This window comes from Serinus canaria, chromosome 13 (genome assembly GCF_022539315.1).
Source record: "Serinus canaria isolate serCan28SL12 chromosome 13, serCan2020, whole genome shotgun sequence".
Taxonomy (NCBI): domain Eukaryota; kingdom Metazoa; phylum Chordata; class Aves; order Passeriformes; family Fringillidae; genus Serinus; species Serinus canaria.
This window is the reverse complement of record NC_066327.1, coordinates 4,397,960-4,412,507: the sequence shown is the minus strand read 5'-3', so window position 1 is coordinate 4,412,507 and position 14,548 is coordinate 4,397,960. Positions and strand designations below refer to the sequence as shown.

The 14,548-nt window shown below is 48.8% G+C and overlaps 1 protein-coding gene across 11 annotated transcripts in view; it reads right to left on the bottom strand.

Annotated features, from left to right (window-relative positions):
• The window catches only part of LOC103817459 (rho GTPase-activating protein 7-like), a 47,558-nt gene that overhangs the window by 255 nt on the left and 32,755 nt on the right, over positions 1 to 14,548 (bottom strand). For 6 of the 11 annotated variants that reach the window (XM_018915325.3, XM_050979654.1, XM_050979655.1 and 3 more), the window contains 9 exons: positions 13,299 to 13,380; positions 11,880 to 11,943; positions 9,345 to 10,672; positions 8,821 to 8,985; positions 7,972 to 8,131; positions 6,460 to 6,658; positions 4,185 to 4,404; positions 2,390 to 2,504; positions 180 to 257 (listed from right to left, as the gene is read on the bottom strand). In XM_018915325.3, the coding sequence (XP_018770870.3) occupies positions 219 to 257; positions 2,390 to 2,504; positions 4,185 to 4,404; positions 6,460 to 6,658; positions 7,972 to 8,131; positions 8,821 to 8,985; positions 9,345 to 10,672; positions 11,880 to 11,943; positions 13,299 to 13,380 (2,372 nt within the window). In that variant the 3' untranslated portion in view covers positions 180 to 218. Of the gene's footprint in view, positions 1 to 179; positions 258 to 936; positions 2,010 to 2,389; positions 2,505 to 4,184; positions 4,405 to 6,459; positions 6,659 to 7,971; positions 8,132 to 8,820; positions 8,986 to 9,344; positions 10,673 to 11,879; positions 11,944 to 13,298; positions 13,381 to 14,548 lie in introns of all 11 variants that reach the window. The other 5 variants (XM_030229194.2, XM_030229195.2, XM_050979659.1 and 2 more) reach the window with 2 other exon arrangements.

Here is a 14,548-nt window from a genome sequence, read left to right as displayed (position 1 = left end):
TTCAGCAGCTGCAGATACAGAGGCAGACAAGTGCCTGTGAGCACAGCTCAGCAATTCTCAGTGCAGGAGCCAAAGCCCTTGAACTCAGAACAACCAAGGGTACCTCCAGTAAAACCTCCACCCACCCACACTCCCAGAGCCAACAATACTCTGATCCATACTCCCTCCATCCATTTTACCTTAGGTGCCAGGTGTGAGTAGGTCACCAGCCTCTGATGTCATCTGTGGTGGTGTGGGGAGGCAGGCAGCAGTTTTACCTGGAGGAGCAGGAAGCCCAGGGGAGGAGCAGATCAGTAAAACTACATTCCCTCTGAGGAAAACACAAGGGAAATGCCTTTCCCCTCAGCAGGAACGTTTTGAATCCCTACAGAGTTGCAAACCTCTTTGTGCAGTGCATATCAATCATGGGCAACTACAAGGAGCCACAGCTCCTGACTTTGCCTTGGGGTTTGTTGGAGGCTCTGCTGTGAGCCTCCTAAAAAAATTTCCACAGTCCTAAAGCAGCACAAAAATGCAGCTGTGCTACCACTGGAGGAAAGCTGTTGCATTGATGCAGGTGCTCGCTGACATATGCATGTGTACATATGTGCTTGTACATATATATCTGTATTTACAGAGATCTGTATCAAGTTCTTCCATGTGCAGAGCACTGGGGAGGGCTCGGTCTCACAGCTGCTCAGTGTCCAGCACCTCACGTGGTGGGCACCAGCTGGCACTTCACCAAGTGCAGACCTGTGCAAACACTCTCCTGGTGGCTGAGCACTGCCCACAAACCCATCAGGCCTGGTGCTGGTGCCAGCAGAGTGACAGCCATGCATGTCACCAGCTGCCCAGGCCATGTTCTGTGCTCCCTGTGCCCCAGCTGTGCCCACACCCATGCCACAGAGCTGTCCCTGCTCCCGGGGCTGAGGCAGAGCCAGGCCCCTCCTGCCCTACCTGGGCCACACCAGGCTGGGTGGCAGCGGTGACAGCTGGGTCCTGCTCGCGGGGCCACCTCAGTGGCAGAAGCAGCGTCGGCCGCAGTCCGGTGGTGGCCACAGTGACCAGTCCAGCTCTGGGTCCAGAGCAGCAGACCCAGGTGTTCCTCCAGGCACGGGCATGGCAGAGGCTGCCACGCCGAGCTGTGGCCTCCAGCCGAAGGGGACAGCCCTCTCCAGGCAATCCCTGAGTCCCAGCACCCAGAGCCTGGCCTGGCAGGGAGGGGGTGACGCCAGCAGGACCCCAGCGCCCCAGAGCTCAGGGCTGGAGTCAGCAATGGTCACAGCAGGGCTGTGTGTGCAGGGGTAGCTCAGAGCTCCCATGGGGCCGTTCCATGGGGCCATGCAGCCAGGAACTGGGCCAGCTCCGTGCTGCCAGGGCTGACCAGAGGGTGCAGGGCAGGCAGGGGTGTCAGGGCACCCCACAGGGCCTCAGAGCTGGGCACAGGGATTCCGGCCACTGCTGGGGAAACAGGGGCCCATGGTTGGGCTGGGAGTGGAGGGGGCATTTAGGAGCCCTGTCTGGGCTGGAGACTGATGCCATGCAGGGATCAGACCCCGGGAACCTCAGCTGTCCTGGGGTGGGGTGTCACTCAGGCCCTGGTTGAGGAATCAGTGCTGGGGAGTCCTGGGGCAGGGCCATGTGTCAGTGCAGGGGGCCATGGGGCAGTGTCCCCTGCCCAGACAAACAGCTGGAGCAGAGGATTAGAAGGTCTGAGCTGACTGTTGGAGTGTGGACAGCACCCCTGAGGGAAAGGGGCCCGGGGTCAGGTGGCACAACAGGGCTGGCAGGGCAGCTACCCTGTCCCACACTGCCAGAGCTGAGCCAGAGGTGGCAGCCAGAGTCAGCCAAGAGTAAAGATCATCAGACACATCCACGGTGATGAGGTCCGAGGTGGAGCCAGGGAGGTGAGCCAGCCAGGAAAGGTCAGGATCAGGTCCAGGGACAGCAACCAGGGTTAGCCACAGTCTAAGGATCACTAGGCAAGTCCATAATGACGGGCAAGGCCGTGGTCAGGCTGGGAAGTCAGTCTGTGGGCCAAGGTCCAGGTTCAGATTGCTGGGGTCAATGGCCAGGCACAGGCATGGCTGTTGCTCTGGCCAGGCCCCAACAGCAGAACTTCAACCCACCCTCCAGCAGGGATGGCCAGGGCCTCCCTGCCCGCACACGGCAGCCACTGCCCCACAGGTGCTCTCTGAGCTGTCCCAAGCCCATGGGGTGAAGCCCCATCACGCTGGGGATGGAGGAGTGCAATAATGCCACTGTTTCCTCTTTGGTGGCAGCAGCAGGATGCCCATCTGTCACAGACAGAGCAGCAGCTGGGCTGGCAGGGACATTGCCCAGCTGCTGCTCCAAGCCAGCCACCCCCAGCATGCCCAGAGCTTTTGCTTGGTGACAGCGAGGGATGTACCTGGAAGAGCCTGTTGCACTCCATTATCATGTGGGCCAAGCCCTGTGTTGCTGCCAGGTTCTCATTCAGCTCCCTCTGGTCAGGCTTCCCCAGGCTGCACTTCCTCTGGCTGGATCTGGGAGAGGGGAAGGTGAGAGGAAGGCTGGGTGAGCAAAGTGCTGGGAACCACACAAAACACTCTGCACTAAAGGACCTGCACAGGCCATGCAATGTGACCACTGAAGGTCAATTCCCTCCCAGCACATCCCAAAGATGTCCAGGGCACTACTGGCCAGTAGTAATGGACACACAAGAAAGGCAAGTCAAGGAATTTATTCCCCAAACACATAATCACACACTTGGCCAAGAACAACAATGACCCCAAGCTTATTTGTGTGTAGTTTTCAATATCAAGCTCCTGTGATACCTGCAAAGCCCATGTAGAACCTCTTAAATCCTTTGGCCCAAACCACACCCAAAACCACATTTCAAAAATGGTCCCCTCTTTTAATTCATGCTAGTTGTATTACATCATTAGTCTTAGCTTCTGAAACTTTTATCTATGTACACTCCTGCCAAATGGCCTGAAAATTGGGTGGAAGATAATAGTCCTCAGTGCTGCTCCTCAGAGTCAGACCTGTCAGTTTGAACCCTTTGAAGTGGGAGCCCTGCACCAAGGCATTCATGCACAGTTACAGCAGAGCTACAGCTTCAAAGCATCCTGGCTTCTAAACACTGACAACAAAGACACAACTCCATTGCTAGCTTTGGTCCTAACATTTCAGAGCAGCGTTGGTGTAAAGCAAAGAGGAACAAGTCCCAGAGTGTAGCTGCAGGAGCTCAGACAGCACAGCAATCCAGCAGGACCTGCTGCCACCACTCCATCCCCTCCCCAGGTGCTCTGGCAGTGGCCCCGTGGCTCCCCTGTGTGCCGGCTCAGCACAGGCATGCCTGAGGCGTTTTCTGATGTTTTGTGACACTGAAAAGAAAATCCTCAGTGTTTTCTTTCTCTCCCCCTGTGCTATCCAAAGCCTGAAAGATGCCAACAGCACATCTGACAGCTTTGCTTTGGGACTTGTCCTCCCCTGTAGATCCCCAAGTGAGGTGCTCAGCTTGCTATGCAGTCGGGAGCATGATGGTTCCTGCACAGCCAGCTGTGCTCTCCTGCCCTGATCTGTCTGCCCACAGCCCAGGAGCACCAGCACAGCAAACAGCCCTGCCTCAGGAGGCCAGATAAGGCATGAATGCTCTCAGAGATTATTTGTCTACTTTGGCCCAAGGGCACCTTCCTCTCTGCACATACAGACAGGGGATGTTATGCAACCCAGATACTTTTACTTATTGAGATAAATTTACAGAATCCCCGTGGCTCAATCTGGCAGGAATGATCCCCTTATCACCCAGCAGAACATGAGCCAGTAGCTCCCTCAATCTGCCAGGTACCTGCAGGGCCCTAAGGGCTCAGGTGGCCGGTGCAGGAGCACATTTCCAATGGCCAGCAGCACTTTAATGCTAGCCCAGCCACATGCTGGGCTCCTGGGCAGCCAGGGGAGTGCAGCAGTGGTGAGGGACAGACACACAGACTGGTGGGGAGCACAGCAATGGGGCCTTAGCACAGCCCTCTGCACTGGGCAGTGAGCAGCCACATCACTCCATGCGCTGCAGGCAGCTCCCGCTGCACCTGAGCAACCCGATTTAGGGCAAACCCCAAGGCATACACAGTCCATTTCTCCCTCAAAATCAGACACTGAGCCTAGGCCAGCTACAGAAAGCATTGCTCCAGCAGGAGCAGTGAGGACAGCAGCAGTGCCAGTACCTGGTTGAGGAGGAGGAACTGTCCCGCCTCAGGGTGTTGAGGTGAAACAAAGAAGGCGCCAGACAGACAGCGATGTTGGTTGGGGTCATCTGGTTTTCCTCAACAAAAGCCACCACGTCTCGCAGGAAGAACAGGAGGATTTTCAAAGCTTCTCTGTTTTCCTTTGGGAGAAGGAGGATAGCAGCCTGGACAGCCTGAAACTGCTCGTCCTTCGGCACGTCTGAAAACACAAACCGCGACAAAAATCCCTCGTGACCTGCAGAAGGAGCATCCATCACAGGGTCCCAAGCAGGGCACTGAGCCTGTAGGTTCATCCATTTCCTTGTCCTGAGCTCACAGCAGACAAGGAAAGGCCATTATCCCATCACACATGAACCATTTCTCCTGCTGCCTGTCAGGTGCATGTTCACACCCAGGGATGCTGCTGCCTGACTTGCAATTTATCTTGAGCACCATGCTAATGAACACATCCTGAACTGAGTTACAATCCAAATAAGGACCTGTCTCCCCATAAAATATTACTCTGCAGTGATACTTGGGAGCTGCTCTGCTGTCTTTTCAGCTTCAAGCATGAAGAGAACAGATGCTCTCAGATAACTCAATTCAGAGACCAGTGTTTGCCAACAGATTTTAATTCACACTAACCCCCACTGAGACTGTCTGGCCAAACAGCTCTGGCAGGAGGATGGGTCTGGCTCATCCTGCCATGCATCCCCAGCACAAGGATTTGTCCAATTAACACCACTGCAAAGGGCAGAAGATCACTTCTCCTTCCCTTCAGGTAGAAGTACATACATAGAACACAAAACACACTTGGTGAAAACAGCACCAAAATCTCCAAAAGAGTAATTTAGTCTTGCTCCAGAAGATGGGTGAGTGGGGTGAATAGAATTTGGGCATTTGCTGTTTCTCTCCCAAAACAAGAGACAGGAGGTAGACAGTGGCCAGATTACAGTAGCTGGAGGAAAGCAGTTATACATCCTTTGGACATGGGAATTGTAGACTTCCTTACAAAGGAGGATTTGTGAATGCAAGAAGAAAACTTATTTCAAACAAATAAATCATATTCAGACAAAATTTTAAAACCCTGTCAGGTGATGAAATAAAACCCAACAGAACTTCCATGAACCTACACTGTACACAGAACAGCAGCTGCTCAGTGACTTAGGTCAGTAAAAGCCACATGGGCTAGGCTGCAAAACCAGTCCTCTCAGAAAGCTCACAATTCGTCTTTCAAAACCTTTCTCAGAAGCAGAAGAAACTTGTCTGTCCCAACAACATGATTAGCCCTACTTCAAGCTCCTTCCCCAACCCATCTGCTTTTTGAAAGTGAATTCCTCAAGGGCAAAGTGCTGGAAATAGAACCAGTTTAAACTGTATTAAATGCAATATTTCAGCTTTGAGTTTCCTTGGGTTTTGGGCTGTCTCAAGGACAGTAACAGTGTGAGCACAGGCAGAAAGCTGCTGCCATTTCCCAGCTGTTTCACAGCAGCTGTTCTTGGGCCCCTTAATAAAGAAATACACCAATATATCAGGTCTTCTTGCTCAAGGAGCTCTGCCATGCCATGAACAGGGGGACCAGGTTATTTCTTAATTTTGCACAAGGAAATAACAGTTTAAAAGCACAGTTTAAAGGGGGTGCTGCAGCATTTCCTTGCACTCACCCTTGAGGGAAGAGAACTAGCTGGTTCACAGGATGCAGAAGGGAAGCTCCCAAGCCCAGAGCCACAGTGAACTCATCTTGTCAGAAATGTCCTGCCTGACTTGTCTCCTCTGGCTGCAGGGGAGGCACTAGTCCTGGTCTGCCCACCGCCTTGTGCAGCTGAATATTAAGATATCCAAGGCACTGAAAATGTCAGCATTAGGTATAGGGGACAGGAAAAAAGATGACATATGGACTCTATCATTCAGAAGGCTAATTCTTTTTTATTAAGAAACCCATTGCTTTTTTGTAGCCTGGTTCACTACATGTGGACTTGATTGGTCCTTTAATTAAAACACCATCAGCACTGGTTAATTAAGAAACCATCCTTTGGTAAACAAATCTCTATCACACATTCCACATATTCACAACACCAGGTGCAGCAAGTTAGGATAAGAATTGTTTATCATTCTTCTCTCTGATCTTCTCACAGCCTTTCCCAGGACAGTGCCTGGGAAAGCTGTGTGTTGCTCTCTGTGACCAGAGAGCTACCAGCACAGGAAAATGCCAGCACAGGGAATTGCCAGCACAGGGAATTGCCAGCACAGGGAATTGCCAGCTTTTGGTACCTACACTGGTAGATGTGGAGGAAGGATTCACAGAGCCTGCTGGTGAATATAGGCTCGGGGAGGTCTCGGAAGTACTGCTTCACCATATCTGCCACATCAAATGCTGACTGCCCCTCGTAACAGACGTTGTTTGGGCTGGTTTCATTCATTTCCCTTAAAGACAGGATCCTGGATTTAACACCGGATTTTCGGAACAGGCCAACCTGTGGGTAAAGGAAATTATTAGAGACAAAGAGAGGAGTCATTGGGAATCAAAACTTGGACAAATAAGTGATCCTTCACCTTCCTTCTAATAGCAAATATCCTACGGCAGTGGGATTGAACACCAAAATACTTTTGTGTCATTAGAAGGCACATGGACATTTCTCTGAGGCAAGCCATGCCTGGTACCCAGAGAATCAGCTGTGACATACCAATTTTCATCTTTGTTTGGCTTTTATTCCATACAGAAGTACTCATTTTGCCTTTTAAAATCACTACCAGTGACACATGTCCGTTCTCTTGGGCAGGCTGTGTTCACACATGGCAACTCTAAGTTTCAAATTCACCAGTGTGTGTCCACCAAACACAAACACACATCAGGTGGGGCTTACACAAACTGACTGTGAGATCCACAGGGCTCCCTGTAACACCTAATCCTCCCACAGGCTGGCAAAGGGCAGATGCCATTTCGAGGGAATTTTTGATGTTCTTTTTAATGTGATTGTGAACTGGGTGAGATTTAGGAGCTTCCCATGAGCTCGACCCACCAAAACTTTTGGTGACAGTTTTACTCTGTGCCACTGAGACAGTATCTACACTCTTTGGTTTATTTATATGAACTGAATGGATACCATAACCTCAGAAGGAAAAACACTTGCATTGTCACTTCACAGAAGAGAAGTGAACACACGTTTGCATTTTGGCTTCATGTAACACATCAATGGAAAAAGCACAGGAAGAAAAGTCCCCTCTTTAACTGATATGTCTCATGCCACAAGGTCTTCATTTCTGCAGCTATGCTATGGAAACACCATATACAGCACACACTTCCTCTGCCATCTCCACTCAGGGGATAAATACACAGCTGAGCTCCAGGAACAGCTGTAACAGGCACTGCTGTAATGTTTTCTCTCTGCTGAGTGGTGCATTTTAGCTGAAACAGGACTAATTTTCACATTAGCTCTGGCACTACCAGCAGCCACAGAACAGAGGGAACAATGACATTGTCTGGCAGATTTGCCTCCTTGGGGAGCAGAGACATGACACCTCCCCAGGCAAAGACAGCCTGACTGCCTGCACCAAGAGGCTTTCAGTGAGGGAAGGCACAAAAGCACAGCACAGGGCTAAAGGTGTTCCCAGAGGGGATCAGTGCTGGTATTTCCTCACAGGCCACCTGCTCAGAGCTGCACCCTTCTGCCTATGCAGAGCCTTAGGGGGAAAGAAAGTCCTTCACAAAGGTATAAAAGAGACTCTGCTTCCCTGGAGCAGATCTGCTCATGGCCCAGAGCTCCTCTGGGCTGCCTTGAGTTCATACCTGGTCAAGAAAGTGGCTTCTCAGGTACTCCAGGGCTTGCAGGATGCCATTGGGCAGGGGGTGGCTCGTTCGCTGCACATTCAGGAGTAAAGGAACCCCAAACACATTTTTGTCCTTGTAGTCCGAGGCTTTTGGTTTTTTAATGAACTTTGGTATGGTCCTGGAAATGAAAACCAGGAGATTGCAGCTTACTAGGTGTCCAGCACATTGCACCTGCTGCTTTACTCTCATCAGAAAGGGCTGAGCTGCTCCTTGTCACAGCCCCAAATTCTGCCACATACCTGCACACACAGCACCAGGAGGGAGAGAAAACCAGCAAAGGCAATTACAGGGATGACTTCCTCATTTCATTGCTGAAATTAATAAAGCATCCTCATGGGAAATACATTCCATCCCTTTTCAGGACTGTGGGGTTTTTTCATTCTGTCTACATTCCAGGACCAGCTCCCTATCACAAAACGTATGTAAGTCCTCTGAGTGTCTGAATTTGTCGCTGGTTTGGCTCAAACAGACACTCAGGGCTGAAGGGATGGATTCTCAGCCCAGCCAACTCTCACCTCAGGTCCCACAGCCCCTGGGATGGTCCCCTGAAAAAGCCCTAAAATTGGGCAAATTTAAAGAGTAACTATGATGTGCCTAAAAATCAGCACAACCAGCAGCGAGGGGCCAAAGTACAGCCCACAGCAGGAAATCCTGGAGCCATGGAAACAGCCACAAAGCTGCTGGCAATTTAAATAGGATGGAATTCTTCATCTTGAACTTGAGCAATGCAGGCAAACAAGGAAATTCACATGTTTACATCAACTCCTCTCTTTCTAGCTCAGGCTGTTTTAATATCAGACAACTTACCAGTTCCAGCCCTGCTTGCTGGAAGGGGAATATCTGTCCATTAAAGCTGTGAGTTTCAACAATGCCAGCTTTTGTGTGCGGGCCAGCTGGGCAGCTGACTGGCCATCAGCCTGCAGGGAAAGGCTTTCCAGGTTCTCTTCCACACACCAGTGCTGCTTCCTGTGCCTATGGGACAAATATTGCTTAAGTTTAGGATCATTTCCACCATCCCTGTTTCCTACCTGCATCTGTGAAGCACCCAAGACTCTAAATGACCTGCAGTTATTTGCACTTAAACAAGGTACTTCCCATCCAGGAGAGCCTCTGGCCATACAAACTGTTTCCCTGATTCCAAACCCTGAGTGCTTGTGCAGATTATGAGTGTCCTGCTCTTAGCAGAGGTCAGATATTGGTACCTGTAGAGCAGTACCTGCCACCAGCAGGGCAGACCCTGCTACCTAGGACAGACTTTAGAATACTTTGTTCTGGCAAATCAATTCTATTTTGAGTGGACAGAATCAAAGGCAAACCCAAGGATGGCTGACCTGTTGGTCTTTTTAGAGTCTGTGATGTATTCCAGGTCTGCAGAACCAATCTCCTTGCCCAGGCCACAGCTGCTCTCTCCCCCAGCCTCCCCTGCTGCCTTATCTTCTGAGCCCTCTGCTTCAACAGAGCTTTCTTTGGGGGAGGGGGGATACAAAGAGGTCAAGTCACTGGTAAAGTCGGGATCCCCATCATCTGAGAACTTCTCTGTCCACTGATCAACCAGCTTTTTGAGACCATTGACATCTGCAATGACACTGTTCAGCTCTGAGAAAACGTCGTCGTCGCCCACCTGCTCCAGGCCCTGCAGCTCGGGGCTGGGCATGTTGTCATACACACTCAGCCTGTGATCCCTGCCCAGCACGGGGCTCCTGGCACCCCTGGAACTGCTCCTGCTCCTCCTGCACCCGTGGAAGCTCCCAGTTCTCCAGTTGACAGAAGAGCTGTCTGCAGACAGGGAGCTATCTGTAAGCACTGTGGGGAAAGTGCCAGGTTTATGGCCTTGTGGTATTTGAAACACCTGGCTCTTCTGTAATGTCATGTCATTTTTTAGGTTTTGCTGGGATAGATCATTCCCCAGCAACAGCTTGCTGGTGTCCATGTGCTCTGCACACATCCTCCTTCCTCCACAGGGGCTGCCTGGCTTTATGACAGGGCTTGCAGTGCTCCCTGTGCTGCTGTTTGCAGACTGACTGCTGCTGTGGCAGCTCTGGGGAGAAAAGGAAGAATTGTTCTTTGTTCGGATGCCAGAGAGGTCAGAAATATTTACACAGTTCAGCATCTTCATCTTTTCTTCATTAAGTCCTTCCAGAAGAACAGGTTCACTTATTATGGGCTTGGCCTTTGACTGACCACTCCTTAAATTGCAGCTCCTTAAGTGCAGCTTCTCCATTTTCTTTAGAAGGCTCTTCCTCTTTTTAGAGGGTGACTTATCCAAAAGCTTCTCCTCACTGGTGATATTTAAAAATTCACTGTGGGGAGGAGAACAACTGAAAGCAGAGTCCAGTGAAGGCACCTTAACTGAGGAACATCTTGAGGAGCTCGTGCTGCTTTCCACATCTTCAAAAGGTTTTTGGGAGTTAACAATGTCACTGTCAGCACTGCTGGTGCTGTGAATTGAGGACACATCGTGCTTCTCACCATGATCCAGACAGACACTGTCTTCGTTGTTGATGGCCCTCAACACTGGAGAGCCTGGGCTGGGAGCAGCAGCCCCTTCCTCTGCTGGGAAAGCTGCCAGGCTCCCGATGCGAGACCACCGCTGGCTGCACCTCTCATAAGCCCATCTGTCACTTATTGCACAGGGCTCATCGTCCTCAGAGCCATCACTCTTAGGAGGAGAAAACAAAACAACACAAATTCAAGGGCAAAGTTGGGCAAATTTTAAATGACAAAAAGCAGTTTAACATAAAAAGTAGACTTATATTTTCTGCTGACCTCCAAAACCCCCACGACCAACACAGGGAAATGTGACCATTCAGACACTGAAGATCTGCCCTAAGTTAGTTGAAAAACATGCTGACAAATGATGCCCAAGCATGCTGATAAATCTGGGCAGTTTACCACAAGAAAAAGTGACAGATTTGATCTAAGGGTGAAAAATCCCTTTGTGGCAAATCCAAGGGTTTTGAAAGATGATTGTATTGGGTTTACACTGCCTTTCCTAAAGTCAAACAAATCAAGCACTCTCACACTTCTGTGACCAAAACCCATCCACTTTCAGGTAAAGAAGTGTTTGCCTGTGGGTCTGTGGCAGCATCAGTGTCTGTGCACCCTTTGGAGCCCTCAGCCTCCCTTGCCACCTGCACCAGGTGCCCCCTTTGCTGGATTGTCCCACTCTGAGGGAACACTGGGACAGTGAAAGGTTCAAGAAATGGGAGCCACCTGTCTCTTCTCTTGCCCCATCCTGCCCTAAGAGAGAGCAGAACTCTCCAGAACCCAGCCATTTTTCCAGGAGATGGCATTATTTTCTCCTAGTCCTGCAGTTAATCCACGATGGCTCAGAGGCTTGGCAGAGCTGGTGCTGCCCAGCCAAGCTGTGGCCACCACTCTGATTTAGCTGCAGCAGCAGAGCACAAAGACAGCACAGCTAAAACCTACCCAGCTTGTATTGGCTGAGCATTTGGATTGCCCTTTTAATTTCTTAGTTAAGTCAACAGGAGTGAAATTTCACTTTCAGCACTTAAATAAGGTAGGAAACTACTTAGGAAAGCAATGACAGCCATGCTGAGATGGGTCTTTGGGGTAGCTTCTCCTCTCTCACTGAATTTTTGGACAGTAATGTGTGTCAAGTCAAATTTTAAAAGTGTTTCAAAAGCCACCCCTAACCTGCCTTGCAAAGTTTCAAACATTACCTAGTTGCAATCTCCATCCCTATGTTTTCTCAATGTAACATGCAAATAGCAGATCTTTGTGGGATGGAATAGAAAGGAAAGTTCAGGAATTGCTAATCCTTCATGCACTTTTAAACCCAGGTGTTTGATACAAGAGCTCAACACATCTTTAATGAGAACAGGAACTGTATGTTACAGACATACCCGTTTCCTGTCACGGCTTATTTCCACTTTCATTGATGCATACTTGTTCAATGTGTTCAACCTTCTAGGGTTTGAGAAAAAACACAGGAGTTTTAAATTTCAACTATTTTATTGCTTGAAAACAAACATGCACCAAACTAGTTGTGATCTTCTACCATGGAGTCTTCACTATTGTCAAAGACTGGCACTCTGCTAGAGGCTCCCATACACTGGCCCCAAAACCAGCACCAATAACAACACCATGATGTTCACACTTCCAGTTCTGCCATCTTAAAACTGAGAAGAAAGGTATTATCAATCATTTAATGTAAAAAAAAAAAAATCACATTATTAGCTTTACTGGTCGTGAAAAACTTCATATTGATTTAAGATTTTGGAAATAAATGAAACTCTGTGTGGGCTTCTTGAAAAAAAATTAAAATCAAGATGTTAACCTGTATCTCTGGAAGGCCTGCATTATCTATAATTTTAATTAAAGCTTGTGGAACCAGTAAGGTGCCCAGACTAGTCAATCACTTAGTTGTCAAACAATAAGTGACATCAAGAGGAGGCACACAGAGAGTCCCCAAGGAGCACCCAGGACAGAAGTGACACCAAGGAACAAAATACACCCAATGTTCTCTGATATCTGCTGGGCTTTAGGGATGAGTGTGAACAACTCCTCCTGGTGCTCTGGTGCAGGCATAGCTGGAGTTCAGGTGACCTGACAGCACAGAAAAGGACCAGAACACCTCGCCAGGAGAGGAACTTTGCAGCACCCTAAGTGTTAGAAACCATAATTTCTGCTGAAGAAACTCTGCTAGACAATCTCCCCATGAGGAGGCTGCAGTAACTGCAGTGCCAATGAAGCAGGAGCCCCACACTGTCCTGGCACTGTTCCTTGGGGAAATTCCACAGGGCCCTGAGTCTGACTTGGCACTGGCAGTGCAGCTTCACTTGTGTGCTCTGAACAGCAGTAACTTCAAACCACTACCTTTGCTTCTCACCCAAAAAATATTCAGGAAAACAGAAGAGATCTCATGCAGATAATTTTTTTCTGTCTACCTGCTGGAATAGGAGTTGGAGGAAATTCCTGCACTCCATTATACATGATCCCAGAGAGCAGCCTGCCATGCTTGCAGGGAACTGGTTATTTTTAATCAGCTTGCAGCTATTTTACATCACAAAAAAGATATTTAATGCTCAGTGTAACATCCCTGAGAGCTTGGCTGAAGAGGAAGTGCAGACATGTGCTTACTTTACCTTTTAATTCCTAAATCAACTAACTCTAGTGGCACTAAACTGTGTGCTGAAGTGATTTCCTTCAGTCAGAGATTTGGTGACTTTGTTCCTCTCTGACAAAAGCAGAGGCATGAGAAGATGAGTAACAAGTCACTGGGGGGCTGGGGGTGCCAAAGATGATCCATGGTTAATGTTTACCTGAACAGTGATTCAATCGCATCTCCATCTAAAAATTCATGATCTCTCCTCACAGTTTTTACATCAATGGGAAACTGCATATCTGTGAACAAAGAAGTTGAACCTGAAATCTGAGCTGTAATTGCAAAGACTTTCAGTTTTGCAGCTTATTTATCACAGGATGAGTGAAACCACTTCTATTTCTATAGCTGTGCATTCATGCAAACATCCTTCCAGCAAGTGAGAATCAGTTCCTTAGGGCAAGTGGCAGAATAAATGCAGGGATCTGCTTGCTGCTGCTGGTATAGGTGGACAAGCCCTTCTGCATTTCCAGGAGCTTGCACTCACTGAGTGCCATAGACCAGAAACAAAAAATAACCTTTAGATTTGCTTTGGTTCTACAGAATAAAGCAGGGATTGTTTTACACGAGCCTTTGCCGTGGTGAGGGGCAGTGCAGCACATGAGACACACTCTCTGAGCTCTAGGGAGCCTGACACACCATGCTGGGCTGGGAGCTGAGGAGCTCAGTGGTTCAGCTCCTGAGATTTAGCCTTGCACATGAGGGAACCACTGAGGTCCATCTGTATTTCCTTAGCTTATTTCATAAGCTTTATTTTGCTAGCCAGGTCAGGACACTGCCTGAGCAGCAAGGTAAGGCAGAGGATTCATTCTCCAGAAGCATGGCAATGCACATTTCCAACAAACAGCCTATAGAATACAATCTACTGTAGGCAGACAGGAAGCATTTCCAGGTTTCATGGAATACAGCTTTCAAACCCAGCTCCGCAGGCTTGACTTCAAATCTTCAATTTTGCAGTGACTAGGAGAGGTAGGAATGAGAGCAGCAATGTTGTTCTTTCAACTGTAGCTCTTTGATAAAATCCTTCTTAAAAATAGGTTAGCTTTTTTACTTTCAATGTTTGTAACAAAAAAACATATTTTAAAGAAGAACAGTTTTAAGGTATGTGCTCAAGTGTGGCCTGAAAAATTTTATAAGCTCCCAAGCGCCTCCCAAGAAATAAGCACAGTTTGTAGTTTTAACAACATGAAAACACACTGAAATTGCATTTTTGACTGGCTGGCTGCTGCTGTAGATTCCTCCTAAACACTTATGATTGCAAGATGATTTTTTCCAACATTCTTTTTCAAAACACCAATAAAGCAATCTCACTCAGATCACAAGCTGGAGAGCCTCAGAGGGGTTGTGGTTGCAATCAGTGGCTGGAAAAATTACTTCCAGCACCCAAGGAAAAAAAGCCTGAAAAAATTA